Source organism: Sminthopsis crassicaudata, chromosome 1 (genome assembly GCF_048593235.1).
Source record: "Sminthopsis crassicaudata isolate SCR6 chromosome 1, ASM4859323v1, whole genome shotgun sequence".
In the NCBI taxonomy this organism is placed as follows: Eukaryota; Metazoa; Chordata; class Mammalia; order Dasyuromorphia; family Dasyuridae; genus Sminthopsis; species Sminthopsis crassicaudata.
The window spans coordinates 79,325,797-79,341,289 of NC_133617.1; the positions used below are offsets into that span (position 1 = coordinate 79,325,797).

The following is a 15,493-nucleotide window of genomic DNA, read 5'->3' on the forward strand; positions in this document are numbered from 1 at the left end:
AAGCGGTCATGTAACTGAAGGAATGGAATCACATAAATACTGACTTTTTTTTTACCCTAAATGTAAGAAATTGAAAAAAAAAAAAAAAAAAGTCTCTGTCCTGCAGTGGCATCCCCTGACGTCCAAGAAATATGGAAGGCCCCGCTCATCGAGTGGCCGTCCGTCTGCGGTGCCCTTGCGGGGGATAAGGACAAAAGCCGACGGGCTTGTTTGGGGCGGGCAGGCCCAGGTGAGAGCTGGATCTCTCGGGCGGTGTCCACCCCATGCGAGTACAGACCCCCGTGGCCCGTGCCCACAAGGCACGCCCCCAGCACGGAGTGAAATGACTTGCCCAGAGCAGATTGTTAGTGAATTAAATCTAGAACTTAATAATACAAAAGAACAATGAAATTAAGAAAATAAAACAAAAAAAAAGTTTTAAGACCAACCAAATTCACAGTTATTTATATAAGAAAAAAAAGGAAAGCCTATCATAATAAGCATTTAAGGAATTCCTGTAGAACTGAATCGAATCGAATCGTAACCAGAACTTGGAGCTGCTTCCCTCTCCTCCCCAACCAAAAAAAGAGCGATGCGGAGGCCTCCCGCCTGGCTAGAGCTTCCCCGGAAGTGCGGCGGCGGTGGGCGGAGCACGCTGCGGGTGCACTTCCTGTCCGCGGCCGCGCCTGGGATTCCTGCAGGTGAGCGAGTCCGGGCCTGAGAAGGCGGGGTCTCCCGGCCTCTAGCCGGCGGGGACCGAGAGTCTCCCCGCGGCTCCCCTCTCCCCGGGAGCGGCTTTGGCCGGAAAGTGAGGGATTCTGGGTAGTCCCGTAGCCCCCCTGATCGTCGGGCGAGACGTCGGGCGGGGGGGACGGGGGGACCCCCTTCCCCAGTCTGAATGTCAGTTTCCATCTGGGAATGATCGCGGGGTCCTCGAAGTGGATCCCCAGGGGACCTTAGCGGTCTGGGCTGTCACCTTATTGTACCGGTGAAGAAACCGAGGCCCAGCCAGGGGAGTGACCCGCCCAAGATCACAGACACACACACACACACACACAGACACACACACACAGAGACACACAGACACACAGACACACAGACACACACACACAGACACACACACACACACACACACACACACACACACACACACACACACACACACACACACACACAGACGCGCGCGAATTCGAAGCCAGGTCATCAGACACCAGATCCGGGGCTCTGCAGCGCGCCAGGCTGTCTCTAAGGTCATTGCTGGCTGTCAGCTTAAGGGGAACTACTCGGTGTTGTTCTGTGGTCCCCTGAGGAGCAGAGACGCGGCCGCCCAAGGCTGGGTGAGCTCCGAGGCCGAGGTCAGTGCTGCGGGGAGTGGGGGGAGGGGCCAGCATCTGGCCTGGAGAGAGCAGAATCCTCAGATTTAGCTGTCACCTAAAAGTGGGACCCCGAGTCCTTGCTGGGAGCGGGCCTCGTGCTTTCCCACGGTGTCTCTGTCTGCGGTTCTCGGTGCTACAGAGGTAAGGTCTGTTTAAAGGAAGAAAAGTAACGGATCTAAAATGAAACACTATCCATAGTCACTTTCAGTTTTATGTGTGAGGTCTTCTTGGACATCCTTTTGAGGAGTGGAGGAGTAAATTTTCCTCCTCCTCCTTCCTTCCCCCTTCTCTTCCTCCTTTTCTTCCCTCTCCTTCTCCTCCTCCTCCTTCTTCTCTTCCCACTCCTCCTCCTCCTCCTTCTTCTCTTCCCTCTCCTCCTCCCCCTCCTCCTTTTTCTCTCCTTCTTCCTCCTCTTCCTTCTCTTCCCTCTCCTTCTCCTCCCCCTCCTCCTTTTTCTCTCCTTCCTCCTCCTCCTCCTTCTTCCTCCTCTTCCTTCTCTGCCCTCTCCTTCTCCTCCCCCTCCTCCTTCTTCTCTCCTTCTTCCTCCTCCTCCCCCCTTATCTTTTGTCGTCTACTGGTGGTTCCACAACTGTTAATAAAGGATCATCTTATTTTCTGCTGGTTATCATCTGTCAGCACGAATATCCCTTGAAGTAAACACCCTTTATTTTCTCCAGTAATTCATTCATTTAGAAAGTAGAGGGAGCAGGGACTGTTAACCAACATTCACTACATTTTCTCTTTCAATCAAAAAAAACTTGTAGGTTTTGCCAATGGCACCAGTGGTCATGTGTCATGTTCATTCAAAGTTCATTTACATCCAGTAATACTATGTACTGGTATTCATGCAAAATAAATTTGCATGCAGCATACTTTATATGGATTCCATCATTGGCCTGCTATTTCCCCAGTGTGCTGGAGACCAACCTGTACCAGCAGCTACCCACGTGCTATTGGATGACATCCTTGATTATTTTACGGTGCGCCATGTATTAGCCTAGTTGGGACTGAATAGTCCAGGTGCTTCTGCTATAGTGTATTATTAGTTCTGGAAGTTCTGTCTCATTATCTGGAAAAGCCATTTTTGGACACATTGTCCAACAGCCCAAATTCCAGATCTAGAGACACTTGGGGTCTATTGGAGTTATCTGCTATCTTAGATAGAAAGATGCTATATATGGCCTCTGCTCTCTGAGACTTCCAGTGAGGGAGTAACAAATGGGATCTAAGGCAGTTGGTTTTTGATTAGTTGATTATTGATAGAGTAAATATTTAGATAGATTTGGTTAACAATCCACATTTTTTTAAAGCTACACTCAGATCTCATTATTCTTAAATTCCTGATTAATTCCATTTCTATGTTGAGTCTCTTACAGTTGGGATATAGGTGTTTGGTCTATGAATTCACTAGATCTAATGACACCTAATTCTTATCAGTTTTTCTACAGATAGCAGTTAAATTATATTGTCTTTTCAGGGCACATTTATTCCCAGTACTGTTTTGAAGACCAACATTTTCTGGTTCCAATATTTCCTTTTGTGCTTTACAGGATTTCTTCCCCGGAGTCCTTTATAGAATTTTTTTGCCATTTGAAGTTCTTAAGCACATTCCAGAATTAAAAATGTATTTGTTCACCTTGAATGTTTTCTTTTGCTGAAGCTATCATAGATGGTATACTTCTCTTAGTTCTTCTCTTAGTCTTATAACCTACAGGTTATGGATGGCTACATTATTACTTCTGTGTGACATTCTAAACCATATATTGATATTTTGTTCTTTCAAACATCCCCATGTGAAGTAGGGGCAAATCCTTTGGCATCATTCCTAGAGCACGTTCCTGAAATGTCACTTGTTGACTCCATGGACCTTTCTACCCCGGCCTAAATGTTCAATGTAAAAGCATAGCATATTTACTATGACAATTGACTATTCCTAGAGTTCTTTTGGGGATTAGTAAGACTTTGTTCTCAGTCTCTTAGACCTAGGACTACTTTGAGTAATTTGCAGTCAAAATCTTATCTCTGATCTTAGTGGATGCTGGGCAAGGAAACTATATTTTGAGGAAAAACTCCCTTTCACTATTACGGAAATTCTCTGATACTAACTGGACTGGCTAAGCCCATGCACATCAGGTAAAGTGGCCAGTCATTACCATGACATTTCCCAGTCTTCTAATCCCCTTCCAAAGACAGGAACTCTATACACCAGCCTAGAGGCTTGTTGCTCCTTTTGAGGTAAGTGTCTAAAATTGGCATTATTTTTTATTTGTTATGATTGAAATTAAGGTAACCTGAGGCACAGAGTTCCAAGCATGTTCAGTTTATTGGTAAGGCTAGCAGTTTCCAATAAAAGGAAGCTCCTTAGCCAACCAAAATCCTTAATGAAGATAGTAATCAGAATTTTTACAGACAAAAAAAAAAAAAAAAAAAAGAATATCTAAAATCTAGAAGGTAACATCATTGATGGGGAAAATATCATTGATTACAGAGCATTCAGCATCATAGATGGCATTATGATTAGTTAGAAATTGGGAATGTGGATTAACAACTCATCCTTTCATCTAGGAAATTCTGATTGATTTAGGCTATCTGCAGAAATAACTAGTGAAATATAAATAACAGATTTTTTTCTAATTGCATAGAGATAAGAGGTATTCTTTTAATTAAAGTGATTTATTGAGAAACTGAACTTTTAAACTTAGCTAAGAAAGGAATACTGAACTCTTGAACTTCTGAACTTAACTCAGAGACCAAAAAAACAACAAAACTTAGTTATATAAAATGTCAGCAGTGAAACAGAATGGAATCAATTGCCAATAGAATCCATCTGATATTCTTACTTTGAAAGCATCTATATCTTGCACTCATATCTATTCACTGTTACTACATTGGAGGTAGCAGGATCTCTCCATACCATATCATTTGTTTTTTCTTGATCTAGTTGTTTAGAATCATCTTAGCAACTTTCATAACCTTGCATAGCATTGCTTAGTTTTTAATAAAATAATCCATTAATAATTTCCATCTTTTGCTAGATAAAACATTGATACTTACTACCTGTGAGACCTTGGGCAAATAACTTTACATCTCTGGACCTCTGTTTCTTCTATTTAAAGAAGGGGGAGGGGGGTTTGAACTGCATGACTTCTGAGGTTCCTTCAAATCCTAGATCATGATCCTAAAATCCCTACCCTTAGGGAGTTTTTAGTCTCTTAGGAGGATTACTACAATTCCACTTAAAATGGCAAGTTTCGTGACTTTTGGAGTGTGTTTGCTTATCTACAACATGCAGGGATTGAATTAGATGCTTTCTAAGGACTTTTCTAGTTCTTAACATTTTTTGTTTGTGTGACTCTGATTTGAAGTTATATAGATGAGTAGAATGTAGATTAGATTTTTGGCTGTATAGTCTATACTTTTGGGGGTTAATTTCATAAATATTTCAGTATTACTGTTTTTATTTGTAACCTATGTTTTTCATTTTATACATTTAAAAATATTCTGAGAAATATCTAGGCTTCCCTAGACTGCCAAAGGTGTTTGCACAAAAAGATTAAGAGCCCTTGATTAAAAATACACACACACACACACACACACACACACACACACACACACACACACACACACATATAGTTTCCTTCAAGAGGCACTAAAAATTGAGAGAAATAGGGAAGTCAGAATTAGTTTTTACTATTTAAAAGCCAAAGTCTTGCTCTTTGTTATTTAATATTTATTTTTAAATTTATATTTATTTTATTTTCCTAGGGACTAATAGCTAGACGTTGTGATTAGTTTTGCTCACTGTCTTTCCATACTGTTCCCTTGAGGAGTTAACAGAATCAACTACTTGCTTCCTTTGTATGCACTTGTAGGAAGAATTTGTTTTTTGAAATTTGAAATTGAATGACAGTTTGCTGTTCAATTTTCATTTTGCTGTGATGCTTATCTTCAGATCCGCATCCGTGTACAAAGACAGGAAAGAGCCTTCTCAGAGGAATAAGAATCCTGGCGGCAGCTCGGGGGTTTGTCTTTTCCACCTGCCATCAAACTTTCTTCATCTGAGATACTTCAGCAGCAGAAGGCTCCGTACCACCTTAATGGTCTTCAACATGGTATTTGCCCTTTATCTTTGAATTCTCCCTTTAGATGCCAGCTCCTTGGCCTTCTTATCACTCAACCCATTTATTATCATCAAAGCACCTTAACCTCAGTGATTAATAACACATTCCTTACAACATCTCTGAGAAGTTGGCATTGCAAATATTATTTCCATTTCACTCATGAGAAAGATGAAGAAAAATAAAGTGATATGGCCATTAACACAAAGCTTATGAATAGAAGAACTGGGATTCAAAACTCTCCAAGTCTGGAACCTTACTTCTGATCATACTCTGAAAAATAACAGGAATATACCATGAGGTTTTTTGGATTTTTTTTTTTAAAGACTTTTGGTTTTATTGATTTAATTGATATAATAAACCTTCTCCACTGATGGAGTTTAGTCACTTATCTGTGATTTATAATCTTAGTATGTTATCTGGGTCACTGAGGTATTAAGTAATTTGCCCACAGTTATGGAGCTAATAGGATGTATCAGAGTTAAGTTTTGAACCTAGGTCTTATTGACTTGAAGATACAACACTACCTTGCACTGTAAAAGATTAGGGTAAATTTCAATAGTTAGGCATATTCATTCATCACTCTGTTTAGGGACTTAACATCTGCATCACAAATGCAGATTGTATGAGAATATTAGAATAGAAGTAGAAGTCTGATTTCATGAACATTAAATAAGAGTCAGCCTTATAAGTCCTCTTTTTTTTTTTTTTTTTTTTTTTTTTTGAGGCTGGGGTTAAGTGACTTGCCCAGGGTCACACAGCTAGGAAGTGTTAAGTGTCTGAGATCAGATTTGAACTCGGGTCCTCCTGAATTCAGGGATGGTGCTCTATCCATTTCGCCACCTAGCTGCCCCACCTAGCTGCCCCAGCTATAGTACTCTTTTAAAATAAACAAAATAATATGATATTGGCTTGTATAATGTGTAATAACTGGGGAGAAAGACTTTTACTTTGTATTATTAAGCTACTCCTTTGTGTAAACTATACAGTTTTTTTTTTTTTTGTTTGTTTGTTTTGTTTTTAAACATTGAACTTTACAAAGAGGTTTGTCAAATGAAGAGTTTAGAGAATAATTTTCTTTGGATATGGTTTGTCTCTAAATGCACTGTAATTTGCTATCATCTAATTGGGTGATTTCAAATTCAAATAGAAATAATTCTCCTTGGGCTACATATTGACTTAGAAAACTACAAATTTACATTATTTTGTATTGTATTTTTATTTATTTATTAAACATTTCTCAATTATATTTTAATGTGTTTCAGACTTCACTTTGTGGTTTTGCAGACTCACCTATGGCCTGTGGGGTGTTAGATTGACTACCTTAATCTAGTCCACGTTTCTCTAATTTGTCCACTATGACTTAATGACAGAATTTACTTAGTAGCTTCCTAAAAGTCAAAAAACACACAACACAAAAGCTCATTCTATTCTACCAGTGTAGTCAACCTATCAAAAAAAAAAAAAAAAAAAAAGAAATTAGCTTAATTTGGCATAAATTGTTTTTAAGTAACTGATGCAGGTTTCCAATCACCTAAATTATAAACCTTTTAAAAAATAATTTATGGGGCCATCGAGGTGGCTCATTCATAGAACACCAGCCCTGAAGTTAGGAGGACCTGAGTTTAAATGTGGTCTCAGACACTTAACACTTCCTAACTATGTGACCCTGGGAAAGTCACTTAACCCCAGCCTCAGGGGAAAAAAAATAATAACCTATTGTAGAATTTTATCAGAAGTATAATAATAATAGCATTTATATAGCATTTTAAGGTTTGCAAAGCTCATTATCTTATTTAATCCTCAACAACTTTGTGAAATAGATGCTATTATAATCATTCTCATTTTTCACATGAGGAAATTGAGACAAAGGATAAGTTACTTGTCCAGGATCACATTGTTAAGAGCTAAAGCAGAATTTGAACTCAGTTTCTCTCCACTATGCCTCCTTGCTGCCTCTCTGCTTTGTGGTCTCTAGAATCCATCTTTTACCCATTTTTAGAAATCTTGTCTATTTTTTATATCTAGCCTCGAGTACTATTTTTATTTCCATGATTTCCAAATATGATTGCTATTCCAAAGTAGTAATTAGGTATGCCTTATGTCTTCTCACACATAAATAAAAAGAAAAAGTCTTAAAACTATTGGGATGAAATCTAAGGGAAAAAAACTCCTACCTTGTGAGAGATAGTATGCCAAAAAAAACATAACAAAGTTTTTTATGCTTACCATGCCTTATTTATTTTATAGTTTATCAAACTCAATAAGGTTCAATTATTGCTGAACTTTAAACATAAGCAAGACTGGTTAAATTTATGAGAAAACTCCATTAAAATCTATTTTCAGTATGCTATTATCTCTTAATTGTTCAATTTTGTGTTCCTAATCTCTGCTAATCCTATTTTGGATAAAATTTTTTTCTTTTATATAGTCACAATTAGTATAGATATTCTATTTCTGATTTGTTAGCTTCATAGAAATTCATATAAGATGTTCTATATTATTTCATATTCCCATATTTATCATTCTTAATTGTTTTTCATTTTATTTGATATAAATTACAGTCTATCCAGCCATTCTTTTATCCTTGGACACCCATTTAGTTTTCAGTTTTTTCATATTGCAAATTACATAGGTTTTTTTGTTTGTTTTTTTGTTTTGTTTTGTTTTGTTTTCTGCTGAGGCAATTGGGGTTAAGTGACTTGCCCAGGATCATACAGCTAGTAAGTGTTAAGTGTTTGAGGTCAGATTTAAACTCAAGTCTTCCTGAATTCAGGACTGGTGCTTTAACCACTGCACCAACTAGCTGCCCATTATGTAGTTTTAAATAGATTTTACAGTTTTTTAAAAATTACTTTTAGGGTGATTATAATTATAGAGTTGTTGGATCAATGAGTATAATTATTTCTATGTTTACCATACTGAGACAATTTATTGGAATTGAAAATCATGACTGATTGAAGCTAGCACTTTGAAAATTTGGTTCTTAAAGTTTGATGACAATAGGCAGAATGTGAATACTTAAATTATTTTATATATTGTAATCTTAATTATTCATTTATCATTCATTGTCTTAATCTTTTGTTGATTATCATTGTTGCTTTTATTAGAATGATTTGTTGTGGGTTCATTTTATCCTTTTTCTTATTGAAGTCATTGTCCCAAATTTTTTTTCATTGAGCCCTATTTGCAGGCCACAGTGATCATTTGGACACCAAGATGAGGCTAATATAGAGCCTACTTAGCACAATGTAGCAGTCGCTATTCTAAGGATGCTTATTGAATAACAGCTTCCTGTGGTCCTCTGTGAAGATGCACTCCAGAACCTCTATGAAGCAGGACTTCCAGAGCTGCAGGGCTGTCAGATCATCTCAGTAATAAAGGCTGAAATCTGTTGCTATTCCCCATCTCCTCCTCTTCTCCCACAGTTTTACACTGTTTAATATTGATGATCCCATAGGGGCTTGGACATATCCATAGATTCCTTCTTTACCCTCCCCACTAGAATAGTCTGGACATCCCAGTCTCTGGATGATGTCCCAAGTACTCAGTGTCAGCATATCTGTATTGTGTGGGTGCTCTGGCTTTCCTGGTCTTGTACTAAAGGTTTCCTATGTTTCGTTAAAGAAAGACCATTGCCAGAGTACTATGTTCTCCTTCCCTGGATTCCATGCTTTTCATGTAATTTGGAGGTGTGGCTAAGGGGCTGAGTCACCCTGAGCTCCCAGTAGTGTCATGGTGGCTTCTTAATCTTGGAAGAGGGAATTTGGGGCTATTGTTCCTAGTTATTTAGATTCCTCCTTGGTCAGCAACATCCAGGAGGCACCCTGCTTATTCTTTCTACGTATATTCTCAGCATCAAGTGAGAATTTTCCAGATTACTATGTATTCTTAAATTAACTCTTTCACAATGTATCTTAAGAATTCCTGCAATTGGATAAGGTTTTGACCCACTTTTGAGATTGGTGTGTTCACTATTATGAGTTGGGCCTCTGATATGTTAGGAAAAAGGATTGTGAAGGAATGTGGCCAGGTGACCTGAAGTTAGGGGTCCATTCTCTTCCCCTCCACCACAAACAGGTGAGTCTGTCCTCTGTCAAGCTTTTCTCTTGTCTCCATTAAACTCCAAGGAGATTTGAATTTCCTCCTTAATTATATCTTCTGAAGGATTAAGATCAGAACAGGCAGTTTCCCATTGCTGATGAGGTTTCTCCCTACTGAACTTTCACTGACATTTCAGACCTATTTCCTTCTCCTATTTTTTGGTAATTATTAGGAAGATCCATGGAACTGTGTTTTTAGCAAAGCTCCTTCCATTCTGCCTTCTTCCTTAATGTCCCTCTGGGTTTAGAGGGCACTCTTCTGTGCTACCATTAACACTTCTTCCATACTGCCTTTCAGCTTCTGAGCAATTGGATACCTTGTGCTTGTGTCTGGACATCCTGGAATCCAGGAAGTCCTAACCCTTTCCCTTTCTGTTTAATAGGCCAAAAAGTCCTGCTTACTACATCAGATGTTGCAGACTCTGATGGAGTGATTCTTAAGGCCCCAGGGGTAGAGTAATGCACTCTTTACTTAGAAGATATAACTGGCTATCTGTATGATACATGTTAAGTACAGCTTCTGAGACTTTTCCTTGTCTCCTATGAAGAATCTTTGAAGACTTTCAAGTGGAAATGGCCCACATAGAACTAAGATTCTCTCACAAAGCTTCTATTTTTCCTAGGTTCTAGAAGCTTATAGGACTCTAGGACCTGTGACTCATCCCTTTTGGTCATCATTTATCTTGTTTCTTTATTGGGATTTCTGATTATGTCAATCAGGACCTACCATGTGTCCCTTGGATTTTCTAGGTTTATTTTTGTGTCCGTCCTCTGTGTTTGAAAGTAGCTGATTGAAGATTTTAGTCCTATTTAACAACCTTCTATCTCTGCCTTATCCTAATGAAGAGTAATCTTCTTGTGAATGCATGTAATTAAAATCTTATTCTTAATCACCCATTTTTATATTTACCTAGTTTTGTTTGATATTTACAACGCTTCCTTACCACTCAGCGATTATTTTCTTTTTGACTCTTTTGCTGCTTTGAAATCATTCACTTTCTTTTGCATGAATCTGTACTTTATTTCCCTAGCCACTAGTATCTCTCCCAAACTATCTTGAATTTAATTACTTAGTATATGTGTATATATGTATTTATACACACACACACACACACACACACACACACACACATATACACACACATACACATATTTAGGTATACTTATTTGCTTTCCCAATTAGGATATAAACTCATTGCAACTTGGAATTATTTCATTCTTTGCACTTGTATCCCTTGCACCTTTTTTATATTTTATGAAGTCATGCTTGTTAACCATATTAATCATAGTTCTGAATTATTTCAGTGGTATTATCATTTATACTAAATGGTGAAATGGGCAGAGGGTTGGGAGTCAGGAAGATCTGCTCACTTGCTATGTGACCCTGAGCAAGTTACTTAAGCTTTCTTTGTCTTAGTTTTTTTATCTGCAAAATGGGAATAATAATAGCACCTCCCTCCCATAGTAGTTCTAAGGATCAAATGGAATAACAGTTGTACTTTATGCACTGCTGCTGGAACCCTGTCTTCCTAGAAATCAGCCGGAGTCAGGATAATCAAAAGTCTTTATTATTGGTCTTTTGGGGTGGATGTCAGGGGATTAGATCTAGCAATCTCCTCACCTCCTTTCTCTCTCTCCACCTCCAGGAGAATGCATTGATTTCCTTCTCCTACTCCACCCACACACGTCACTTCCCCTTCTTTGTCCACACCCACCTATGGATGGAGCCAGCACAGAATAGTTGGAGAGAGTCATCCTTCAAACATGTTAATAGAGAATTGTCCAATTGGCAATTAGTCTCAAGTGCTCCATTATCCAAGTGCATTTACTCAGTTCTAGCCCTTTACACGGTGCCTACTATATAAGTACTAAATAAATGTTAACTATTTTATTATTGCAATCTTGATGTAAATTGTTCTTGTTATGCCTTAGTTTTTTTTATAAGTTGATACAGATCTTTTCAAGTTTCTCTGAATTCATGTTCATAATTTTTTATAGCACTAACTTTTTGTGCATCACATTTTGCTTATCAATTCTTAGTCATTGTGTGCCTATTTTTCCTCCAGTTACTAGTGCTAACTCGTAATTTTTTGTCTCCTCAAGACTTTGCCAACTTTACTTCTGCCATCCTAATGGATTTAATGTTACATGTCATCAGTATTTTCTTCAGTCATGATATCCAATGTCTTTTTTTTTTTTTTTTCCAGTTTTCATTCTCTTCCCCCTAAATGCAGTACTTGACACATCTAATTCCCTTGTGGGTATAACTGCCAGATTTTTACAATTCAAATGTATTTTGAAGGATTATTTGAAGTATAGTGAGAAGGGGAGCACTCCAGACATAAAGGTCCAGTTGTGCAAAGACAGAGGCAAGAACTGATCTACCATTTAGAGAAAGCATTGAGCAGGCCAGTTTGATGAGAATAGAGAATTTTTGGAGAGCCATGTGGTGACTGAAGAAAGGCAGGTGGGAATTTAATTGTCAGCTCAAAGTTTATGTGTTATCTTAGAGGTAATTAAAAAACTGTCACTGTACAAATGTGAGAATAACGTAGTCCAATATCTAGATTGAGCATCTCAGGCAGATAGACCAGCAGCAAGCATTTATTAGGCACTTAATGCGTTCCTGGCACTGTGCTGAGTACTAAGGATACAGATATAAACCAAACAGGGATCGCCTTTTCTTCAAGTAGCGTATGTTCTAATGAGGGAAGAAAAGGCAAAAAAAGGTTTCTAAGTGGCAGCAAACTTTGGAAAGTAAAAAACATATTTAGGATGAGAGAGAAGCTTGGCTGGGTTCACCCATCTCTGGAATGGAGATCCCTGAAGGAACTTCACAGAGGGAAAAGGGGACCATCCTGGCAGAGAGATATTGTGCAGGAAAGACCCCAAGAACTTAGGGAAGTTTCAGAACAAGAAAGCAGCTGAATGATGGTGGCAAAGTCCTAAAAAGGAAGGCATTTTGGCAGATGTATGGAAAATGGTTGTTTTGACACAATAGACAACAATCAGTCAACAAGCACTTATTAAGCACTGACTCTATGCTAGGTAGTATGCTTGATGATGGAGAGTGAAACAGTCCCTTTTCTTCTTTTTCTTTTACTCCTCCTCCTTCTCCTCTTTTTCCTCTTTCTCCTTCTTCTGCAATTGGGGTTAAGTGACTTGCCCAGGGTCACATAGCTAGGAGATGTTAAGTGTCTAAGATCGGATTTGAACTAAGGTCCTCCTGACTTCAGGGCTAGTGCTCTATCCACTGACATCTAGTTGCCTCAACAGTCCTTTTTTCTTAAAGAGCATCTTCTAAAGATTAAAAAAAAAAAGTTAAGAAAAATCATTTAATAGAGGAATTGGAATTGACACATTCTATGTTTATAGCTAATAATAGAAAAGAAGGATGGATTCTTTAATCTAATTCATTTAGTATTAACATTATCCATGCTTTTTTTTTTTTTTTTTGACCTGAATGCTCTTGCCTTTCAGTGTTACCTTATAAGAGGCAATGATATAGGGACTGAGTTTGGTTTCTTTCTCTGACACCAATTTTAAAACTATGGGCAAGTCACTAGCAGAGCCTCAGTTTTCTTATCCACAAAATGGAGATAATACTTATAGTGTTCAACTTACAAAATTGTTGAGAGAGAGGAAATGAAATTATTAGTTTAGGTACTTTGCAAATCTAAATATCAGCTATTATCATCTTTTATATATAGTAGTTGTGTTTTGGGGGCTTTATTTCATATCATTTCATACAAATCTTCCCCTATTCCTCCCCCCAAAAAAATTAATTTAACAGTTCTACTTGCTGAAAACCTTTCTTCAGCTTTATCTACATGTCAAGTATTCCATGAGTCCTTCTACCTTAAGCTGAAAAGAATCCTCCCTTTTCAAATTTCTTAAAAGCATCTTTCCAGATTTTCTATAATCCCATTTGACCTTTTTATCACTCTATATATCCAATGTCCTTTATTATACTATAAGCTCCCTAAGAGCAGAGGGCTTTTTTCTTTTTGTATCCTAACAGACTGCCTTGAATATAATTCTGTCAGCAAGGAATACTGATCTTCAACTATTTCACAGAATGTTATAATATAGATTTTTTTAAAAACTCACAGAATTTTAGAGCTAACTTTAAAGGCTATCTAGTTCAATCCAATTATTTTATAGAAGAAATGGGCCCAAAGTGGGAAAATGACTTGCCTAGGTCTGCCATGCTGATTAGTATGAGGGCTTATAGTACAAAACATGTACCTCAGCTCCATCACTGTACCATCCAAACTAGAATTCAGGTGTTATGCTAATTGTTGAAGAAAACTCGTTATACCTAGTAAACTACAGCTACCTGACTATGTCATCTTCCTGTCATGTTGCTGCTCCCATTACTCAATTTCTGTGCATTCATATTCCCCTTTCCCTTTTGATCAGGAAATAGTAATCAGATAGTAATCAAATCAATACTATTCAGTTCTACTGGAAAGGACATGATATTCAACTGCTCTAGAGCTCCACTCAACATCTTGTGACTTTATCCTTCCCTGACCATTTCTTTTAGATAAAAGCTCCTCCAAAGCAGAGATTATTTAATTTTCCTATCTGTATCCCCAGCACAGACGCCACAGTGCAGCATAGTGCTTACTGCTTTTTCATTCACTCTTTCACTTAAATACAAAAAATTAAATTTTGTCATTCCTTAGAGTGCAGTAATATTCCATTACATTCATGTAAAGAACTTTGTTCTGCCATTTTTCATGCTAATAATTTTTTACTCCTCCCTCAGTAGCTTTTGGGACAGAGAGAGATTTGTTTTGTCAAAAAGGTAGCTTAGTGGGTTAAGCAGATTGTTTCAGAATGATCCTAGCCACAGATTTAAATGGAAATCCCCCCCCAAACTAGACAGAGTGAATTTGATTCCACAGTAAAGGGAAAGTGAGCTAAGGGAAATGATTGCAGAGGAGTAGAGAGAAATAAGAAAGAGTTGTGGGTCATTAATCTGTGATAGGATTTCTAACAATTATTCATCAATTACACATTTATTAAAAACCTACTCTATCATGGAGTCTCAGAGTTTGAAGGATCCTCAGAAGCTGTATAATCTAACCCAAATCTTCCACAAATAATCATCCAAACAAATATAAATTTCACTTTAAATACAAAACAAAGACTTGTTTATCATGTATCAGAAGTATGACTTGAACCCAGGACAGGCACTGCAGCTAGGTGCCTTCCTACTATGCCATTCTTCCTTTATGTAGATAGGTTACATAATTAACTTTTTAAAAATAGCTCCAAACTTCCCATGAGGCAACCAGAATGTGTTGTTTCAGGAGCTGGTGACCTTTGAAGATGTGGCTGTGTATTTCACACGGAAGGAATGGGGATGGCTCGATCCTGCTCAGAGGGATCTTTACAGAGATGTGATGCTAGAGAACTATGGGAACTTTGTGTCAATGGGTAAGAAGTCATTTTTATGGTAACCATTTCCAAACTAACCATCTTTCTAGAAAGAGATTTTGGAACTCAATTCAGGAGCCATTCAAATATCCCTAATTGGATCTTTCTATATATTAGCTATAGTTATCCCCTGCAGACCTCCAGTTTAGGAATGAGCTTAGAAAGTTCTGGTATTGTAGCACAAATAATCATGCTCAATATGTCCTTTCCTAAAATTAGGGCTTCCATTCTCCAAACCTGATGTTATTTCCCACCTAGAGCAAGGAGAAGAATCATGGATTGAGGATATGCAAGAGGCTGAAGAAGGAAAACTTTCTCCAGTTGTTTGCAGTGGTGAGTGGAAGAGATCAGATCCTCATTGAAGAGAGCAAAAACAAATGAGCAATTTTAAATGCTAGGAAAGGATTTAAGGGGTTGAAAAAGGAAGTAGAGTTGGGAGTAGAACTCTTTATCCTTCTTAGTGGGCATA

General features: G+C 38.0%; 1 protein-coding gene across 10 annotated transcripts in view; it reads left to right on the forward strand.

The window, feature by feature from the left end:
* Nucleotides 1–625: 625 nt before the first annotated feature.
* The window catches only part of LOC141540279 (uncharacterized), a 56,692-nt gene continuing 41,824 nt past the window's right edge, over nt 626–15,493 (forward strand). For 7 of the 10 annotated variants that reach the window (XM_074264179.1, XM_074264098.1, XM_074264189.1 and 4 more), the window contains exons 1-3: nt 626–5,467; nt 14,898–15,024; nt 15,244–15,357. Coding sequence is in view for 2 of the 10 variants with exons in the window: in XM_074264210.1 (XP_074120311.1) it covers nt 5,294–5,467; nt 14,898–15,024; nt 15,244–15,357 (415 nt within the window). In the remaining 8 variants the exon portion in view is untranslated. The remainder of the gene's footprint in view (nt 5,468–14,897; nt 15,025–15,243; nt 15,358–15,493) is intronic. The other 3 variants (XM_074264107.1, XM_074264116.1, XM_074264125.1) reach the window with 3 other exon arrangements.